The following is a 16,391-nucleotide window of genomic DNA, read 5'->3' on the forward strand; positions in this document are numbered from 1 at the left end:
TTGCTTCCGATGTTCGCTTTGGGCGCTCTACTGTCCCGAGTTGCTGGCCTTTGCCACGTGTCGGGCAATTGCGAAGTCGGGCCAAATTTCTCTTCATCAATATATATATATATATATATATATATATATATATATACTATTATCTAAAAACATTTTGAGGATTCGGGTCCCCACAGAATCCATTCCCATTGGAGATCGGGGATAGGGGTTAATTTCAAAATCGGGGTCAAAGATGGAGAATATGATCCCACCTTGTTGCCATTCCTACACACCTTATAATTTTACATATTTACTTACACATACTTTATTGTTTTCATTTTACTAAAACATCCCATATTTACAACTTATTTACTTAATCAACTTTTCATTAAAGAGTGTTTGTTTTGCCATTAGACCTATAATTTTTTTATTCTAAAAACACCTTTATCACTTTTTTATATGAAAAACAAAATTGATCAAATATAACCAATAGAGTGATTGCTCGTATCTTATTAAGGACAAAAATGTTTTTTTTATTTTCTTTTGATTAAATTTATTTAAATGAACATTAAAGTCAACACTATCATTTTTTACTATCATCTAATGAAAAATTAATTAAATCCATTACAAATTATAAATGATGTTTTAATAAAATACTAACTATAGGGTAGATTCTATTAAATCCATGAAATTATAATTAATATTTTAATAAATAACACTTTCTATTATTTAACTTTTACTTAATAAATCCCATGCATCACACGGGTCCCATGGTAAAAACTTCAAAAGGGACACAGGTAAAAAGGACAATAGGCGTCTAGATGCAATGAATTCGCTAAACAATTATCAAACTTGATACATTCAAGAAATATGCATAAAAGGCAGCAAAACCAGAGCTTTGCAATAACACTAGCCGAAAAACCAAAATTATTACAGACAAAAAAGAAATCGATAATTGAACAGAAAGACCCAATTAGCAAAGAAATACAAAGACCGCCAAAGAGATTTGTAAAGCATATTCCGCCAAAATTCTCTTCCAACTTTTTTTTTCTATTTTCTTCCCCTTCATCTTTTTCTCCGAACAGAAGACCTCTTTTAAAACTGGAACCTCTGTAAGTATTTCAAGAGTGGTGAAAATGCACGATGACAATATCGAAATAGATTCACCTAAGTAACGCTTCTCTGCTTAGGTATGTACTTTAGCTTAAAGCTTTTTTCAGGCTTTCCTCTAAATTTGGCTTTATTTGCCCCTGTGTTGATAACTTCGACAGTACCCACACCCGTTAACAAGTTCTCCGCATTGCCAAGGATGTTGCGTTTACTGTAATCATCCTCGACCCCAGGGCTTCCCGGACGTCCAGTTTCTGGAAATAGGACCAGCTTCACGTGGTCAGCAGCTATAGTCTCCTTCCATCCTGCATGAACATTCAGCATGATTAGCCACAAGATAGCAAATAAAGTTGAACTCCACGATAATGTCAAATTAGGACAGAGGAAATGAATTTCTCACGTTGCGCAAGGAAAGCTTCTGCTACACGACTCGAGAAACTTGTTAAACAAAAGCTTCTACTCTCAGAATCATTATCATCTATATTTCCTGGAGCCAGATGACACTTATTTGACAGAATTTGTTCGGTGCCCTCCCTTTCAGATTCTCTAGTTTCACTTTGAACTGTCATAACAGCTCCAGCTTCATGCTTCCCCACTGGTCTCCAGAGCTTGACCATCGATCGGTTCATAATGCCCCCCTGACCATAATCGGCTTTGATGGCTTTCTCTTGGGTGTGATTTCTCCTGGGTACATGTTGATCTGAAGTGCAATGACCAATGTAAGCAGCAGAAATATCAACCTGACACCTGTCACTACATTCTCCAAGTGTGACAGAAATAGAACCTATCAACAATTCGCTGTTCCCATTTTGCTCCTGTTCATCTATACATTCTCTTTGTGCCTTCACGCTTAAACCCTCTTCTCCATTTTCATGTTTTTCCTTCCTCGTCCAGACCTTATGACCATTACTTGTAGAAGTGGTTCTCTGGTCCCTGTAGGTTCCATGCTTCTGTATAGCTCCCACCTTCAATGCCAGAGGCATCTGACCTGAATGGGAACCTTTCGATATGCCCCTTGATGGTTTCGTTAGCTGTCTTCGAGCAGCAAAAACCTGTCGCCTACCACTTTCCTGCTGCAATTGTTGTTCATCGTCCTGACAGTTGGCTGAGTTAGTTTTACCAGTGGCCATCTCAGTGTCAGGTTCATTAAATCCTGCATGGTTTCTGGTATCCACTTCTAGATCAATGTCCAAAAGCCGGCTAGGCTCCACATGTTGAATATGATCTAATGACCCTTCAGGAGTGCATGAATGATAATTGGAAGCATCTACTGGACTGGATGTTTCTGCGGAATAAGACAAGTCCTCATAGGTTTCTGGCAAACCTTCCTTGAAATCCATCTTTTCCCCACTTGTTTGTTCCTTTGATTTCTGCTCTTTCTGCCTAAGCTTCTTCAGCCGTCTCCTTTCTAGGATCTCAGCTTGCCTATGGAGGTGGGGGAGGGGGAGTGACAGTGACTTAGTGAGTTCAAGCATAAATACCACATGAATGCTTTCAAAAACCGACAGTGGACCTCTAAAATGAAATAGAATTGGCAATGCATTCCAGGTTCTGTTTAGAAGTAATAAATGGCAAAGTGGAATATTTTGTTTTGCTCAAGTGGTTCAGTGTATGGTTTGGTTAGCCCAAATCAATAGGAAAACAGCTGGAGGTGTAGAACATTGAAATAGATCAACGAGAACACAACACCACTTGGGAGAAAAGCTGAAAGTTAGAAAATAAACTATGCTAAATAGGCATAATGTATCCAAGTACGAAGTACAATAAGAAAATTAAAAAAAAAATACTTGGCTCAAACTCATGAATTTTAAGGCAAAATGACATCAATATATCTGAAAATTCAGCATGTTCTAGTTCTAGAGTTCATTTCGCATTCGATGAGAGATGGTTTTACAATACTTGTTTAATGCGAATGGGCAATATGAAAAATTATGCAGTTTGAATGAGTTGGTAAATATGACAATTACATAAATGCTAATCACATAAAAATGGAAACTGAGATATCAAATAAACTGCATCAAAACAATTTGCCAATTATGTCTTGAACAGATAACTTGAACTCCTAAAGTTCAATTTTTTTTTTTTTTGATGAATGAATATCCTAAAGTTCAATTTGTTTCAATGTAAAAGAGAAAAAATAGTCTGATTGAAAATCTGAAATAAAATTTGACCCTATCCATTGCAAAAAAAGACCTTATCTATGGAGAAAAAACCATTCACTGCCACTTTAAGATTGAAACAAATGTAGTCTAAAAATTATCAGAATTCCAAGTATTAGACCAAATTTCAAGGATAATTCGAAAGCAATCCAAGTACGATAAATCATTCATCATGTTCATAAATACAAAAAAAAAGACCCTTTTGAGTAAAAGTTGATTATTTTCTTTTTTTAGAAAGGTAGAAGTCGATTATTTTCTACAGTTGTACTTTTCAACCTCTAACAGTTCACATACTCATTTTGCCATCAATAGATAGATACGCTTTAGATAGATAGATACGCCTTTTATTAATGGATTGACTTGCATAGACAATAGCCTGTATACCATTGTACATCCTTTCATACAATCTTCCATCATTTTGACTAATACAATACCGTAACCTTCACAAAGGTAAAAACAAAAAGATATGGATGGTCCATTTGAACAAATTCTTTCATCAATGTTTATTCTAAACAATATACTGCAAAAACCATGTAGTTAGTAGAAGTTTCATTGATTTTGATGGCATATGCAAAGCACTAAATAAAAAGGCCACTTAAGAGAAAAATAAATTAAATGTAAAAGCCTGATAGAATAACATGAGATAAAAATTGGGAATTTCAAATTATGTTGTGAGTTTGAACTTTAGGTGGATTGTGGACTTCCTTTACAAATATGAAAGGTTAATTCAAAGGGGTTTGGAGGGCAGAGGAAGTTTATGAGATGATCTTACGTGAAGTGTGGTTGGATGATGTTCATTGACTTTGATTTAATGATGGTTTACAGATATGAATAGTTAATTCATGGGATTTGAAGGATAGAGGAAGTTTCTAAGAAGATTTTTTGTAATGTGTGGTTGGATGATATTAATTGGCTTCAAAATAATTGCAGTTTAATTTTAGGGTATTAGATAGCTGATAAATGGCCTTTTGCTTGACGAAAGGTAAAACCTTCAGATGACAAGTGTGAGAACAGGGGTTCAAGTCTGAGTGCAGCCACTTTGTGCAAAAACAGCCGAATAAAGTCTGTAGCCGGTCCACCCCTCCCAAAACCACCAATATTTGGTAATTGCCCTTTAGATGATGATAAACGGCACCAGTTTCTTTTGCTTTTGGTTTAGAAGGCGGTTTAAATGTGAGTGATATTGGGTGGTATTTTTAAGGGCGAGGACTTGTAGACCTTTTTCCTGTTGTATTTACTGCTTAGACATTCCTCATCACCACATGTTGTACTCCATTTTTTCTTTTTCAATGAATTTTCCTTTATTATAAAAAAAGAAACATGTCAGATAGGATATTTATACCCAAACACGTATTCTTGAATATTGGTAATGAAAATTTCTTAATCATTTGTTCAGGCAACCAAAGAAGCGGGGAAGAATTATGTGGAGAGCTACAAGAGAAGCAGTGCTTTGGTCAATTTGGGAAGAAAGAAATAACAGGATTTTTAAAAGACTACTAGATCCAAGGAGGAAATTGTAGGAGTGACTAAAAATTATCCACTGGCTGAAAACAATTGTATTTAAAGACTTCTCAGCTGAAGATGTTTGGAGGAATTGGGGTGTTGTGTTGTGGCAAGTACAAACTCTCTTAAAGCTGTGATACAGGAACTTTGGTCCCCACCTATACAAAACAGGGTAAAGCTGAACTTTGATGGAAATTCTAATAGGCAACCAAGGACCCTCGGGTATAGGAGGGGTTTTCGGAGATGGAGAAGGCAGAATTTTAACATTGTTCTTGGGCTCAATAGGAGTGGGTGACTCGGTGATTGTGTTTCAAATCCCTACACTAGGGGTTGACAGTTGTATTTTGAAATCTTTTTAATTAAGTTACCATTTCCAATAAAAAAAAATACTTTATCTACTAAATGGCAAAGCAAAAGGTCGTAAAGTTCATCTATTGATGTGGTACCAAACAGCCCCTTAGTCTGTTAGATGGGTATATAGATTGAAGATACTACAAAAAGCACTCAATTGACCATTAGGTTCAGAATGAATAAATGTGAAGTTCAAACATGACATAGTAACAACCTTTTGAAGGGGTAGGAGAGGGAACAAAAACTTTGCCCCATTCCCATCCATTCTGGCATTAGAAGTTCAGTATTAGACACTATAGATTTCTTTTATCAGTAACAAGTACATCAAGGCTCCTTTTCAATGTCAAATAACTCCTTGAAAGAGACAATCTAAAGACATCAAGCCAGTATACTTCTAATTGAATTTTTTTCATCCTAAAAACACTAGAGTTGTTCTTAGAATGGAAGCCTAGGGAACCCCTCTAATTATCTCCATTTGCAAAACCAATCAGAGTTACTAGAAACAATGATATAGTAGTATCTGAAATCAATCAACCACGAGGTCAGATCTCAACTCAAAAAAGAGAAAAAAAAAATATTTTTCCCAACTATATAAGGAGGTTAACTACATGAATCCTACTCGGCCATTCTGCTCTATTCAGGTATTTCATCATAAATGTACCTCTTCTGAGCAGCTTCTTCTTCCTCTACAAGCAACTTCTGGCACCTCAGGGCTTCTGCATCCCTATCAGCAATCCATGCTTTAACCTATGACAGTTGTTAACCAATCATGGAATCAACAAAACATATAACCACACACAAACACACACTTCATACTTAGGATGTGTTAGTACCATTGATGTTTCTACCTGAAACGTTAGTCACTTCAAGTAGAAAAATGCATGTGTGGGGTTGAATATTGGACATTTATAGTTGAAACGTCAAATTTGATGTTTCAGGTAGAAACAACAATTATACCAAACACATCTTTCATGAGAAGAAGATTTTACCAAACACCAAAGACCATACTTGTTTTGCAGATATTAGGATTTTACTCTATATATAGCATATAGCATAAGTTTTTTTCCAGTTAACGACTAGCATTAAAACTCAATTATCACTTCATTACAATGTTTCAGGTTGGGAATAATTTCAATGGACCCTAACCCTAACCCAAGCATGTGGTTGAAGTTCTTCAAATCAGGCAACCTGAGTTGCAGCCTTAACAATGTTATCAGACTCAAGACTGTTCACGAACTCATAAAGGCCCACTGGGTCACAGGTTAAGTGGTCCAACCACTGGATTGGCTCAGTGGCCCATGACATCATATATGATAACTTGTGAAGCAATAGCCCACCAGTTGGGTCATTGTTTCATTCTTTGTGAATGGAAGGTATAGATTTAAATAAACGTTAAATAAACAAAAATTTTCTAATACATCATTCTTTGTGAATGGGAGGTATAGATTTGATTCTTTTCATTGACATTTTATGACTTATGATGAAGCCTGTCAGCTGGGTTGTTAAGACCTAGACAGTTTTCAATGGCTCACCTGAGTTAATAGCAGGATGGACAGTTTATGAAGAAAATTTGAACAGGCATTCTAAAAATTGGAAATCCCTCCAGTTCCTTAGTCTAGTAGTTCAAACATCTAATCCAGTCCGAGAAACAAAACTTCTTTCTATTTATTTTTCACAGAAGAATACAAATTAGACCTGGCAAAAAGTTGACCCAACCCGCGAAACCGACCCAACCCAACCCGAAAAAACAGGGTTAGGGTCTCATATTCAGCTACCCAAATGTGAAAATGACTCGACCCGACCCAACCCAAAAAACCGGGTTGGGTCATGGGTCAACCTGCTGACCCGGTTGTCAAGTCTAATTGGGATTATTTATGCATTGTTAGAAGTTTCCACTCTTTAATTTTTTTTCTGTTTAGTTTTTACTTTTTATTGTTAAATCTTTAAATTGTTAAATGTACAAGTTTTTTATTTTATATTTGGAATTTTAAGGTTAATTCTTTTAATTTTGACATTTTTCATGTAATTTTTCTTTATTTTTTTTAATTTCAATTATTTTTTGGGATGACCGAAATTGACCCATGGGTCAACCCTAACCCGAATATTTAGGGTTAGGGTCTAGCATTTGACAACCCGACCCAAAATTCAACCCGAAGTACCTTGACCCAACCCAAACCCGACCCACCCAACCCAATTGCCAGGTCTAATACAAATTTAACTTCCAATACATTTTTAGTGGCCAGGTAATTTGGCTTCACAATCTCCAGAACAGTGTTGTAAGACAGGTCAGACTGGATGGTTGAACCATGAAAACTGGGAACCAGTAGGCACACCTGGTCCTGATTAAATGACATTTTTCACGAGTTGAATGGGCCAACTGCCTGGTTAGTTGGTAAGATCGTTTCTCATTGAGCATTCCAGTTTTTAGCCTGACACAAACTCCATCAGTTCCATTGAATAGTGGACCAAATCTTTTCACCAGTTGGCACACCTGGTCCTGATTAAATGACAGTTTTCATGAGTTGAATGGACTAACTACCTGGTTAGTTGGTAAAGTCGTGTCTCATTGAGCATTCCAGTTTTTTAGCCTGATATAAACCCCATCAGTTCCATTGAATAGTGGACCAAATCTTTTCACCTAGGCTTATGCATTGTATGGACAACTAGTATAACCCTTAATGGAACTAAAACAAGTCTTAGTGAGTGGGAAACGAATTAATATTTTATGCCGTTCTAATCTATACAAATGCATCTATTAACTATAGATTTGTATGTATAGACCTCTGTCATTTTGCACCCTAAAATATAACAGTACAAATAGCGTAACATTATCCAATGTTATAATCTATACAAATTCATCTAATAGCAAATTAGCATCTTAGCAGAAATATTTCTCTCTTTCTCTGTTTTTATTTTATTTTATTTTTTTTATTTTTAATCATGTTCCCATATGGGGCATGGATGTCAAGCATGTTCGCCTAAAAAGGCCATTACATGATGTTAGTCCCAACTATATGGGATCGTGGGAGGCATAAACTGGATAAGGCCTAACATTTGGCATTTGTGACACTAAGTGACCACTACCAAACTTGAATTTATATTCCATACTTATCAATATGTACATATATACGGCATACCATCAATATGCTTATCTTTTGTTTTCTTCTTTTTTTCATTTTTCATGAGCATGTGCTGTAATCAAATTCTAAAAAGTGGTGCAGGGATTTGTTGGTGAAATCTTTTTAAATAGAGATCTAAACAATATAGGAATATACAATGGAAACCTTAGATATTAAAAAAATCCGAGGTGTAGATAACCACCACCAGGGAAAGCTTTAATACGTAGTCTATAGAGCTGAAATGAAGATGAATAAGTGAAACCCCTGACCAAACCATAAGGCCCCCCCACATGTGGCTAAAGTAGGTTAGATCGTCAAAAGCGGAAAAATAAGTTAGCATTTCAGTCAACCTTTATCATGTATGTACATACAGGGGTAAGAGGGGAGGGAGAGAGACATTACCAGTTTCTGTTCCACCAGGAAACTGGTGCAAGCAACTACATTCTTCATGTCAAGACCAACCTTACCAGCTTCTCCATCAAAAACAAACTTTTGCAGGGAATCAGCTGTGCCAGCACACAAGAAGGTCTTTTCACTTGCATCATCAAGGATGCTAAATAATTCATTGGACGATAAAGGAAACTTGGAAGGTCGAGCTTGAACAACATCCTGCAGAAAGTACACCTAGGGTCCTCAGAAACAAAATTACAAATAATGGCAGAAATTCAAAAATAAAAGTAAAAACAACAACAGCATAATGGAAAACTTGTAGATATCTTGTTACCAGAAGGGCTTCACCGGCCTTTACATAAGTTTGTGGCAACGAAGAAAACCCCAGCTTCCGAATAAATGATGCCAATGCCCTTATAATTGAAGACCCAGGAACTTCCTAAAATGTATTGCTTATTAGAAAAAGATTAAACAATAAATGGCCAAGGAAAGAAACTAGGGTGGAAGAAGAAAAGTACAAAGAAAATGATGCCCATGACGTTATAGCTGAAGACCCAGTAACTTCTTAAAATGTATTGCTTATTAGGAAAAGGTTAGACAATAAATGGTGTAGAAAAGAAACTAGGATGGAAAAAGGGAAGTACAAAGAAAAATGAGTACTGCTAGCAATATAACTTATTTTTTTACTAAATACAAGTGCATCTTAGACCACACATCTGTAACTCTCCGATAGGAACCCATCTGGACTGCCACAGTGTTGCAGATGTAAGGTGTATGAAAGGCAGTTCCTGAAGTTTTTTGTTTTCTGAATGCTCATAAGTTGATAGTTCTTGCAGTTTTTTCAAATCAATGATCAAAATGATAAAAGAAATTTCTATCACCCCATACGTGTCTTCTTTGTAGAGCAAGCGGTTGAAGTGCTTTACATCTGGTAATCAATGTCCTACCAATTTGCATCTTGTATTTGGAAGCTTTTCTCCTCTATGTTAGGCTGCAGGTGGAACCCACTGTACAACATGGCAAAGTTTGTTCAACCCCACCTTTTCTCACAACCAAAGAAGAGGGGCAAGATTATCTGGAGGTGTAGTAGGGCAGCTCTATGAAGCTTATGGAAAGAAAGGAATAGAAGACTGTTAAGGGTAAAGTTTCAAAGCTATAGAATCTGAGGATCATAGTTGCTCATTAGATTAATCAGTAAAACTCGAAGTGCTTTTGGACAATTATACATTAGAATTATGAGAATGAGATGAGAAGTCAAAATGTTAGACTTAGACCATCTTTAATCCACAAAAAAAGGCAGAAAACCCTGCAGGTAACACACTTTTCCCCATTTCCATGCCATTCAATTTTTAGAGCCAAACAAATATATATATATATACATATATATATAAGCAGATTTGCAAAATCCTTTTTCCATCCTCCTCTTCCATTTCCACCCTAATCCAAACACAGCCATGTAGTATTTTAAGAAGAAAAACAGTATGAAAACCTAGAAAAGAAAACCATAACCAACTAAATGAAATGGGTTTTAAGTAAACCTATAAAATCTTAAGTTTATATGCAGCATATTTTGGATTAGTGAGTGAACAATGATGGATTTACCAAATAAACAATCCAGGTCTCAGGATATATGCCCAAGAAATGATGTCGACCTTAAGAAAATTGATATTATCAACTACTTGGACCCTGAGCAGATTGACATAATTATATTTTATTTTAGAAATAACTCAAGCAGATGAGATAATAACTGAAATGCCATTACCTCTAGCATTACATTCTTGAATGACAAAATTTCCTTGCACTGATCCAAAGAGAGCTGCAAAATAGACATAAATCAGCATGGTGCTAGGATGGAAAATGCATTACTTAAAAACAATATAAATTACAAAAGGATGATTACCTTATCCCAAAATACACCCAATATGTCCCTGTTTTTAGGAGAGTCCTACAAAATATCAAAAGCATCCAATACCAAAATGTCAGAGATGGCACAACAAGAACAAATTTATCATGTCTGCAAAGATAGATGCAGATTTGATTCACAATAGGGCAACTATCAGTATCACAATTGAATAAACTACAAATGTTCAATATGAGTTCAAGCACAGCACTTGCAACCACAGAACAAGCAGCCAGTTGAAATAAGATTAAAACCTTGTCAATGTTCAAAGACCGACGATGTATACGTATATGCCTTCGATAGTTAATGGGTGAGCAAAACTCCCGGGAACACTTATCACACTTTTGCATTGGAGCCTTAGACGGAGATATCAAGGGCCATCCTGGAAGATCTGACATAGAGAAAATGTAGCAGTGAATCATCAACATCATTGGGTTTAACTTGAATCCAAACCTAAAGCTAGCTAGATTCTACAACCCAAATACCTGGTTATGACACTTGACATACATTTTTCAGGCTCACCATTGGCCTTAGCAGCGGCCTGAGCAAAGGCAACAACAGCCTCAGGGATTTTGAGAGTTTGCATGTGTTCAGAGGCACTCTTCGTCCCCTTTACAGCGACTCCGCTACTGTTTATATGGTGAATAGATTCCTTTACCCCATTAGAATAAGAGGTATATGAATTAACACCATTATAGTGCCCCAGATGACGTTCCTTCCCTTCTATGCTGTCGTTAAACTTTGGACCTTTAGAGAACTTGTTAGTACCTTGCTGGTCTAAAGCATGAAGTAACTGAATCCACTGGACCGGATTGTCACCAGCCCTTGAAAAAGAAAGAAAAGGCTCTTTCCCTATTGCTTGTCTGATAAAACTGTCAATGGAATCACTCCCCTCTGGCTTCCCAAACTTCTGCTCAGACCACATTGCATTTGGAGTGCTGCAGTCCCTCAGTATTGGTATTGGCATCTAAAACTCCCAAACAAAACTGAATAGCTGTATATAACAATGCTGTCCCACCTAAAAGAAAAGGACAAAAAACATGATTTTGCATCTTCTACGAGGAACGTAATAGGGAAAAATGCCATGCGCACAAAATTGGGAAAACTCACAGCAGTGAACATGTAATTTTCCTAGCATATATCAATAGTTTTGTCAAGTGTAGATTATGATATATAGTGCATCACTTAGGCCTAGGCTCTTGAGAAAAGGAAATATTTTAAGGTTCTCCCTTTTCCATGTTGAGAAAGGGACAGGGCTAGAAGTTAATATGTCATTCATTAAGCTAGCAACAATACAGAGATACTCAGCCAAACTAGGCAACAATAAGAATCTAAGTTTCAACAGAATTTTCATAATTTCAGGATTTAGCTCTGCTTCAATGATCTTCAAGGATGGAGGGACCAAGGGGAACACAAAAGGAATTAAAAAGGAAATAGGAAGAAAACAATGATAATTAAAAGGAGAAGCACATTATTCAACTAGATTTCGGTCCTAATTTCTGTTCAAACAAAGCGAAAACCTAGTTCAAATGGAACATAAAACCTTGGTAACAAAAGTGATAAGACATGGGACTTGGGTCTAAGGTAAAAGAATGCAATGCTTAGATGGCAAAGATTCATGCGCGGTGCAAACCTAGACAGACCGAGGATCCACCAAAATAGAGAGAATGCAATACAAAAACAAACAGATGGCTGACAAAAAGATTTACTACAAAAGTAGCTCCGTAAGGATACTGGATTAAAATCTCTATTTACCCTCCAAATGCAAGCACAAGATGACGAAATTAAATAACAGTTAAATGCATATCGAAAAAAACAAAATGGATCAAATTCCAGCAAAAGAGAAAATCCAATCAGAATTATATTTGAAAGACCAAGTACGTGAAGCAAGCAATCGAATTAAAACCAAGTGAAACAATTAAAGAGATCAATATGAATAAACAAATCACAAGAATGAAGCGAAGTTTCGCATAGGTGTTCCGACAATAAGATCTACGATCATCACCAAGTGAAGTAGAATGGTGGTTTACATACCAGTTGGGATCGAGGAATCAGTTTAGAGAGAGTAGGTGATTTGCAGAGGTTGCAGACGATCGGAGAGATTCGAAGTCACCATAGGTGAAATGAGAAACCCTAACGACGAGATGAACCGGTCGGAAAAAGACTAAAGTGGTCGCCGATTTCTCGACGGAAAAAGAAAATGAGGTTCAAAAGAGGGAAATATATAGGGTGTGTGAAGAAGGAAGAAGTAAGGAAAAAAAAAGACCGCTCTTTCGAGTTGAGAGAGAGAGAGAGAGAGAGTTCTAAACGGACCGTCCACATTCCTTCGCATAATCACTTGGCCACTTGGAAGGTGACACACTGACATGGCGATTCCTGACTGAAAGTCTGAAAGTCTGAAAGTCTGAAATTCTGAAAGTCTGAAAGTGATTAGAAATCTTCTCGATGTCGAATCTTCTACAGTGCCACTCGTAATTCGGAGCCAATCGTGGTGCACGTTAGCTCCATACAGGCTGGTCCAAGTGTAGGGTGTAAGATAAGGTTTTCGAGTTATATTGCCACGTGTAAGGCATAAGATGTGAGATTTGATCCAAATGCAATCGAGATTTCTGCTTCTCCACCCTTGAGATTGAACTGCAATGCAATCTGGATCGGAAGGATAGTTTTAGACTTGCCACGTCACTCTCAAGGCTGTGTTTGGCTTCAATACAAATAAATTTGTACTGCTGTAAAACTATAACAGTGCAAATGATTTGAGCATAAATTCTGACTTATTTTTATTTTAAATTTTAGTTTATTTTGCTTGAGTTTCTTTTTGAAAACGTTTATTTTATTTGATTATAATATATAAAGTAAATTAAGACATTAAACAGAATAAAGTAAAACTTAAAACAAAATTAAATGAAATTTTCTATATTTTTTCATTTGCACTCCTGTGCATTTGTATTAATGCAAATTAATTTGCACTGAACCAAACACAGCCCAACGAGTAAAGCCCAATGGAAGTTTGTGAAGGCAAAATTCTGTGGTTGTGGGTTATGAAGCCCACAAAACTTATGATTAGTTGATACCAAAATAAAGCCCACAGTTCTATCTTGGTTTCTGTGTGAAATGGATCGGAAATTTGTTGCATCTTGTACAGCAAACTCGGCCTCTGCCTACGGACATTTGAAATAATCGAAAGACAGCCATCCATTAAAAATAACGATTTTTTCTTTTTAAATGTTAGATTCAAACTTTTAAATACTTTCCTAGAGAATGACCCATATGGGATCACTAAATGTGTGTACAATTTAGTTTGAAGTTTACTATTTAGTTATCAAAAATTAAATTTAAAAAAAAAAAAAAACCTAATATAGGTCTTATTTGAAAACCATTATCAATTTATGTTTTTTTAATTTAATTTAAGATATTAAATGATATCTTATTCATAAATAGTAACCCACTTTATTTGGTATTTATTATTTATTTAATAAATCTATTTTAAGTTATTTATTTTTAAAAGTTAAATTAGGTTGCTTCCTAAAAGTTAAATCAAATTTGTAGTTAATAAAGTATTTTCGTTTTGAAAAAAAAAATCATTTAAAAACAAGCGTGGATTTATGGTAATCTTTTAATGGGACCCACTATTTGTATTTAATAAATAATTGTCTATTGAGAATGTTTATGAGTAAAACTACCCACTTTTTAAATCTTATTTCTTGAATTAATAGGATGTCACATGTCTGAATGGTGGTCGTGGGTTGTGGGTTTTAGCAGCAATTTCTCATAAAATACCACGTGTCTAGCTTTCCAGAAAAATGACAATGCCACATGTCTAAATGGTGGGGGTGGTAGCTTGGTAGTGGAATTTTTCAAAAATTGCCATGTGTCTAGCTTTCCACAAAATGAGAAGGCTATATATATATACTAGCAGGGAACCGTGCGATGCACGGGAAAATCTAAAAGATTTAAAAACCTTATTTTTTCATTTAATGTTGATTTATAAAAAATAATTATTGTTAATTGAATATGAACAAATATTTTTAATAAATTTAGTTTTATTAATAATTTGTAGTAATTTTAATAATTTTTATTCTTCTTATTATTTTTAAATGAATTTTTGATTAATTTTAAATAAATAAAAATAATTATAAAAGCTAACATTTTTATTAATTCCACTAATAATTAACAATTATATAGGAATGACAATGGGGTGGGTTCAGGATAGGGCACGCCATCCCTTTCCCTGCCCCATAGTCAAGACACTCTACCCCATCCCCGCCCCGTCCCCAGTGTCACGCAGGTTCAGGGCAAGGTAACCACTCCTCAATGTCGGGCGAGTTTAGAGGCAAGGCACCCCACTCATTATCAAGGATGGAGAATCCTTGAATTTCCCTGTCCCATCCCCAATATTGGGTGGGTTCAAGTAGAGGTGTAAATTGGGCCGTGCCGGGTCGGCACGACACGACCCGCATGTGGTCCGCACAAAGTTCGAGTCGTGTCGTGTTGGCTCATGAGGCGTCCTAGGTTGTGCCTCCCTCCTCTAGGGTAATTTGGGGGGGGGGGGTCGATTCGGCATGGCCCACGACTCAAGCCCGCATAGGCCCGTGCCATGCTATGGGTTGGTCTGGTCCATGGGTCAGGCCATGCCGCACACCAAGGCAAGCTCAAGGCAAGGCACCCACTCCCCGTCCAAGGTTTTTAAAATTGGACCAGATGGGAAACCGTTGTGGGGTCGAACGATCTAACTATTCGGTCCAAACGGATGACCTGCTCTGACGAAAAAATAAAAAATTAGAAAAATAAAAAAGGCCAAAAAACGTTGTCCGAGTTGACGGTTCAACCGCCCAGGTCAGTGGTTTGCTAACCAAATAAACGGTATCTAGTTCTCAATTTTTCCGGTCTAACCATCTGGTTTAATCCAGTTTTGAAAGCACTTACTCGTCAACCCAATATTCAATTTGACGATAGAAATGATCAAAAGGATATATTGGGTATCAACTACATGGTAAATTTCTAAAAGTACACTAAATTGTCTTTAATATTCATAAATGTATTTTTATGAAAATTTTGGAAAATTTATTGTACCTGTGTAATTTTGAAAATTTATTCAAATTTATTTAAAATTTTATTAAATAATTTATTTTCTTTTTAAATGGTTTACTTATAGAATTATACTAATTTATCTTATAATTTCTAATATAGACTAACCAATAATTTCCTTTTTCCAATATTATACTAATTTATCTTAATAATTTGTGTAATCATTTGTTCAAATTATAGTTTTCCATTTCCCATAGTCATTTATCTTTAATAATTTGCAATGAAAATTACACAAATTTTCAATATTTTTTCAAAATCTATCAAATGTAATAAATTTTCCTAAAATTTCTAAAATATTATAATAATTTTCAATAATTAATTAATGCATTTCAAATACTTTATATCTTTTAATTTCAAAAATGTTATTTTACGAAAATTTTTGAAAAATTTATTACATTTGTGTAACTATGGGGATTTATTGAATTTTTTTAAATTGTTATTAAATATATATTTTTTTTATTTGGTAGTTTACTAACAAAAGTCACTAATTTATCTTTTATTTTTCAATATAAATTAATTAATAATTTTATTTTCTAACATTAAAACATTTGTTCCCTCATTTATATTTGGTTATTAATTATAATAATAACAATAACTAAAATTTTATACTTTTTTGATAATTGTTAAATATAATTCTCAATTTTATAGAAATTAGTTAAAGAGTTTTCAATTTCTATAAAATGTTGTTAATGAGTTAATTAATAACAATGTTTATTAGTTTTTGGTAATTTACTAACAGTACTAGTAAGAATATTTATGTTTTGGTAATTTACTAACCGTATTTATTAACTTTTG

General features: G+C 35.3%; 1 protein-coding gene across 3 annotated transcripts; it reads right to left on the bottom strand.

Annotated features, from left to right (window-relative positions):
* Nucleotides 1-797: 797 nt before the first annotated feature.
* Nucleotides 798-12,829, bottom strand: LOC104596043 (uncharacterized). Of its 3 annotated transcripts, none has more exons than XM_010257030.3 (10): nt 12,546-12,829; nt 11,019-11,529; nt 10,766-10,902; nt 10,512-10,556; nt 10,374-10,427; nt 8,946-9,050; nt 8,624-8,830; nt 5,764-5,849; nt 1,490-2,514; nt 798-1,394 (listed from the first exon to the last, which is right to left on the bottom strand). In XM_010257030.3, exons 2-10 carry the CDS (start codon nt 11,476-11,478, stop codon nt 1,147-1,149), a joined length of 2,367 nt encoding a protein of 788 aa, XP_010255332.1. In that variant the 5' UTR covers nt 11,479-11,529; nt 12,546-12,829; the 3' UTR covers nt 798-1,146. The 3 variants fall into 3 exon arrangements, with proteins under 3 accessions (XP_010255332.1, XP_010255333.1, XP_010255334.1); XM_010257031.3 differs by having other exon boundaries at nt 11,280-11,529; nt 12,546-12,702; XM_010257032.3 differs by lacking the exon at nt 12,546-12,829 and having other exon boundaries at nt 10,997-11,137.
* Nucleotides 12,830-16,391: the final 3,562 nt, after the last annotated feature.

The sequence above is a fragment of the Nelumbo nucifera genome, chromosome 1 (assembly GCF_055504915.1).
Source record: "Nelumbo nucifera cultivar China Antique chromosome 1, China Antique-T2T, whole genome shotgun sequence".
Lineage (NCBI taxonomy): Eukaryota > Viridiplantae > Streptophyta > Magnoliopsida > Proteales > Nelumbonaceae > Nelumbo > Nelumbo nucifera.